This window comes from Grammomys surdaster, unplaced genomic scaffold (assembly GCF_004785775.1).
Source record: "Grammomys surdaster isolate TR1022 unplaced genomic scaffold, NIH_TR_1.0 126076, whole genome shotgun sequence".
NCBI classification, from domain to species: Eukaryota; Metazoa; Chordata; class Mammalia; order Rodentia; family Muridae; genus Grammomys; species Grammomys surdaster.
The window spans coordinates 289,128-293,846 of NW_021620885.1; the positions used below are offsets into that span (position 1 = coordinate 289,128).

The window sequence follows — 4,719 nt, forward strand, 5'->3', positions numbered from 1 at the left end:
GAGGGGCCAAGGGCTGAGCACGGTGGCTGGTGGCCGGGCAGCAGTCTCCTCTCCGCACTGTGAAGGAAATGAAGGCAGTTCTCCAGCTCTCAGCCTGGCGAGGTAGGTGGGGCAATGGCTCCCCCATATCCATAGGGAAGACAACACACACTGCCACCACGCCCCACAGGTCCTGTGTCCCTTGCTCAGTGTTATGCTCCAGTAGCCAATCTCTGTCTTTGCTGCAGAAGACTCATACACCCCGTTGTTACCTTCCCTAGGTTTTCTCAAATTGTAGGTGGGTTTCTTTTACAGTTGCTGCTGGAACTCGAGGGTCTGTCTTGTAAGTCTCTGGGAAGAGGTGACAAATGCAATGTTGCTGTCTGTCAAATTTTGCTTAGCTTTACATAAGCCAGCATTTTTTAAGTCCTAAGATGGGAAAGGTAACATTTCTTACCCTTTCTCATGTTCATCTTTAGCAAATCCTCAGAAATTTTGGAAGTTTTATTTAAACAGTATTTTATAGAAGAGTTAGAAAGATGTAACATCAATATGTTTCTAATTGCTTTTGTCAAAACGCCTGAACAGGTTGATTGTGAAGCCTCCCTCTTCCTACTTCTTTTGTACTTAACATGGAAAGAATTCCCAATACTGGAAGTATGGGAAAGTTAAAAATACTACGAATAGTGAGGCTAAAGAAGATCCAAGCATGAAGCCTGAACAGAGACACAACTAAGTTAAAATAGCTTGTTCTCACAGTAGGCTTTAGGAGAACATCTGTAACTCAATAAAATATAATGATTTTGCAACATCTATAAGAGTGGCTAGGCATCAAGGAAAATTAAAATTGATATTCTATCTTATGTCAGAATGGCTATCATCAGGCCTATAAATGCTAAGGAGTGTATCAGGGAAGGGGAATCGTTATCCACAGTTGGTGGGAATGTAAATTGGTGCAGCCACTATGGAAATCCACATGGAGGTGTCTCCAAAGGCTAAAATTATAACTATTGTATGACCCAGTTTTACCACCCAAAGGATTCTATAGTCTACCACAGGTGTTCCTTCTACTCTACTGACATCAACTAGGAAATGGAATTAGCCTAGACACACACGATGGCAGTTTATGTAGATGTTAAGAAAAGGAAATCCCGATATTTTTCTGGCAAGTGGATGGAACTGAAGAATAGGATATTGAGGTAACCCAGTCCCAGAGCACTATATGACTCTCATGTGTGGATCCTAGCTTCAGAATTCTAGATGTGTATGTTTTATTTGAGGTTAGAGACTAGAAACAGCCATATAGGAGTTGAGAGGTCTTAAGGGGCTGAACACAGAGCAAATGTGATATGGAAGTGTGTGTGTTGGGGGGGAGTGTAATTAGAATGTGGTTAAGCAGGAATGAGGGTTGTGGTATGTGTGGGGGTTGGCATTAAACACAACCAAGAATGTATGAAAAGGTCTTATGCTTTGTAGAGTTATTTAAAAATAGTTTGAAAAGGAGTTTGAACAGTGGCATCTTTAATGAGTAGACAATGTTCTCCCAGAATACAGGGTTTTTTACATGAAAATCTCAGTGTCGTGTATGGGATACCTCCCTATGAGTTACTGGTCAGAAAAGACCCAGAGGGATCCCAAATAACTCGTTATTATCATTGTTTTTAGTTGCTCACCATAGCTAAAAGGTAGGACCCTATTGATGAACACAAAGAGAAATCAGATTGGAATTGACCTGGAAACTATCTAGTTTTTACAGTGCTATAGAAAAGTTTACAGACTTACCCAGTGGTGAGTCCTACATACTATGCTATGATACTACCCTGACAAGCAGGATGTGCCCACTGGTGTAATAACTGCATGACTGTTATGAGGTAACCGACTGCTTTTGGCTTGGATCTGAAGCCTGCTCCAAAGCAGGGAATTCATGTCTGGTACTATAAACCTGGTAAAAAGCTCATGGCTGGAGATGTCATAATAGGGGCATACCTACTATTGCCAATTACTTTCTAAATACTATATACATGGATACTGTTGTTAACCCTGGTCAGAGAAGGTTCAGTGCCAGCAATATCATAACCGATTAAAGTGTTGAGAGTTAAGTGACTGTCTCGAGTACTCAGCCTAAATAAGTCATTTATATCAACTCCCCTGAGGGTCAGGAACCATCCTGAAAAGAGAAGCAGAAAGAATGTAAAAGCCAGAGTATGGAAAGACTGCTGTGAGATGCTGTTTTCCAGACATGACATGGGCATTGCACTAAGCTCACAGCACTATGGCTACCTATACAAGATCAAACCAGTCAACCCTCCCCCCCCATGGATTAGAGAGTAGCGAGTAAGACATCACTCCTAACTGCAGAGTTATTCACAAGTGATGGTTCTTGGGGGAGTAGGAGTCATCATTCTTTGGGGGTGTGGCTACTTGGAGGCTGACCATGGATGGCTCCACATCCAGGCACACATAAGCGGACCCAGTGAATTATAAAAATAAAACAGGACATGAAGGTGGGAGGGGAAGAACTAGAGTTCAGGAGGAATGGAAGGAGGGAATTGTGGGGGGTACTTTGATCAAGACACATTGTATACACATAAAATTGCCCCAAGAATTAAAAAAAAAAAACTCTTTAAAAAGGTGGCTGGTGTGGTTCAGTGATAGTGTTTGCTTAGCATTCGTGAGTCATTGGTGTGATTCTCATCTCTGAAACAAAGAAAGCAAGGAGAAAAGCGTATCTGCTGAGCTTCCCCAGCAGCAGCTGTGTGCTACACATCTTTTGTTACGCTATGTGCTTCTATTACTCCTCATGACACCACTACCTGCTGGTAATTCCTTATGGGTTCCACTGAAATTGAAAGCTGAACTCAACCTGAGTAAATGCACAGTGGAAGGCTAATGGGAAGGATGGGGCTCCAAGTCAAGGGCTGCCTTTAAAGCTATGGACTTTCATTAAATATGTGGAAGGTATGGAATTCACAGAGATGGTACAAAAATCCTCATATTTTATTCACACAGTTTGCTTTGGAGGACTGAACCCTTGTTTCCAGATTGAGGACTACTAGGTCTTCCAAAGAGACAACAAAGACAATCATTTAAAACAATCACTTTATTAAAAATAGCAAATCTCACAAGTACTTATTAAACATTTGTCACTGGCCATTGGGAAACACACCTCGGTGTGTACTGATTGTCTGACATAAACAGAAGCTGGACCACCACAGGACACCTGTGCACCACCAACATACGACCGGCGCTGAGCCAGTGAGTGATGGCAAGGACAAATCCTTTAGCCTGACTGAATGTTTAGCACAATGCATTTCAAGTATAACCCTTAAGGCAACAGAAGCAAGCACAGCAGCACAACTCTGTATCCCACTTCCTGGGGAGAGCTCCCCAGTGGTGGATTACAGCAGCGCATAGACTGAAGCGGCGTGTGAACATGATCACTGCACTTGCATTTCATGACTCAGAGTTTGTTGTGGAAGATGATTCTGCTACTGGACTCAGCTGGAAACATAACGGCTGCTGCTCCTCTGCACATCCTGCAGAGCAGGCTGCAGACCGCTTTAGCTGCTGGACGCATTGGGAACGTCCTGTGCATCTGCCAAATGCAGTTTCTGTCTGGAGTCATCAGTTAAGAAGATTTTCATTTTAAAGCAAGGACTTCTTGTAAATTTCAGCAATTTACACTTAGTAACCAGGAAACAAAAGAAATGGGGTAAGTGAAAGAGGGAAGAACAGAGGGCGATCTGGAGAGGCTTAGGGAAAGCTATGGTGTCACCAACATGTTTGGACAGGAGCTCACTGTAGAGAATTATGCCATGTGTATAATTTGAAGCTTAAAAACATTTATTTAGGATCTAGTTATATAGTCTCAAATTATAAATCCTCCTGCCTCAGCCTCCAGTTCTGGGGTTATAGGATTGTAATAGATTGTAGCATCGGGTCTGTCCAGACTTATTTTTAATACAGCAAAAATCATTTCTGTGACAAGGAAGCAGTGGAAGGAAAACATTAAAAGACTAATCGGATTACAACCCCTTAAAGATGCTATTTTGCCATGTTCGGCAAAACAATTTCTTTTTGAATCTCAAACATGAAGCGATGATCACAACTCTAAAATCTTTTCTATAATCTTAATCATCCCTTTCATTTTCCTCTTAGTCCTAAACTGTTCAGCCGTTGGCACCTTTCAAGGTCCTATTCACACAGTGATCTGAGTAGTCTAAGGACAACTGCACATCAGCAGTACAGCCAGACAGCCAGACAGCCAGACAGCCAGACAGCCAGACAGCCAGACAGCCAGACAGCCAGACAGCCAGACAGCCAGACAGAGGCATGGCCATCCAAAGCACTGTCTAGTTGGGAGGCTTGAGATTTAACACATGGGGAAAAAATCACTGGACAGTAAAGTACGGTAAAAGAAGCTGAAGGGGAGGGCAACCCCATAGGAAACCAGCAGTCTCAACTAATCCAAACCCCAGGGAGCTCCCAGACACTGAGCTACCAATCAGGCATCATACAGGAGCTGGTCCAAGGCCCCCGACACATGTAGAGCAGAAGACTGCCTGGTCTGGCCTCAGTGAGAGATGACACACATAACCCTCTGGAGACTTGAGGCCGGGGGACAATGGCTGGATGGCTGGATTGTAATAGAGGGAAAGAGGGAGAGAGGGAGAGAGGGAGAGAGGGAGAGAGAAGAGAGAGAGAGAGAGAGAGAGAGAGAGAGAGAGAGAGAGAGAGAGA

General features: G+C 43.4%; 1 protein-coding gene across 1 annotated transcript in view; it reads right to left on the minus strand.

Annotated features, from left to right (window-relative positions):
- Positions 1–3,060: 3,060 nt before the first annotated feature.
- Positions 3,061–4,719, minus strand: part of LOC114611050 (coiled-coil domain-containing protein 28A) — a 15,951-nt gene continuing 14,292 nt past the window's right edge. Inside the window, exon 6 of the mRNA XM_028755719.1 lies at positions 3,061–3,594. Within this exon, the coding sequence (XP_028611552.1) occupies positions 3,540–3,594 (55 nt within the window). The 3' untranslated portion in view covers positions 3,061–3,539. The remainder of the gene's footprint in view (positions 3,595–4,719) is intronic.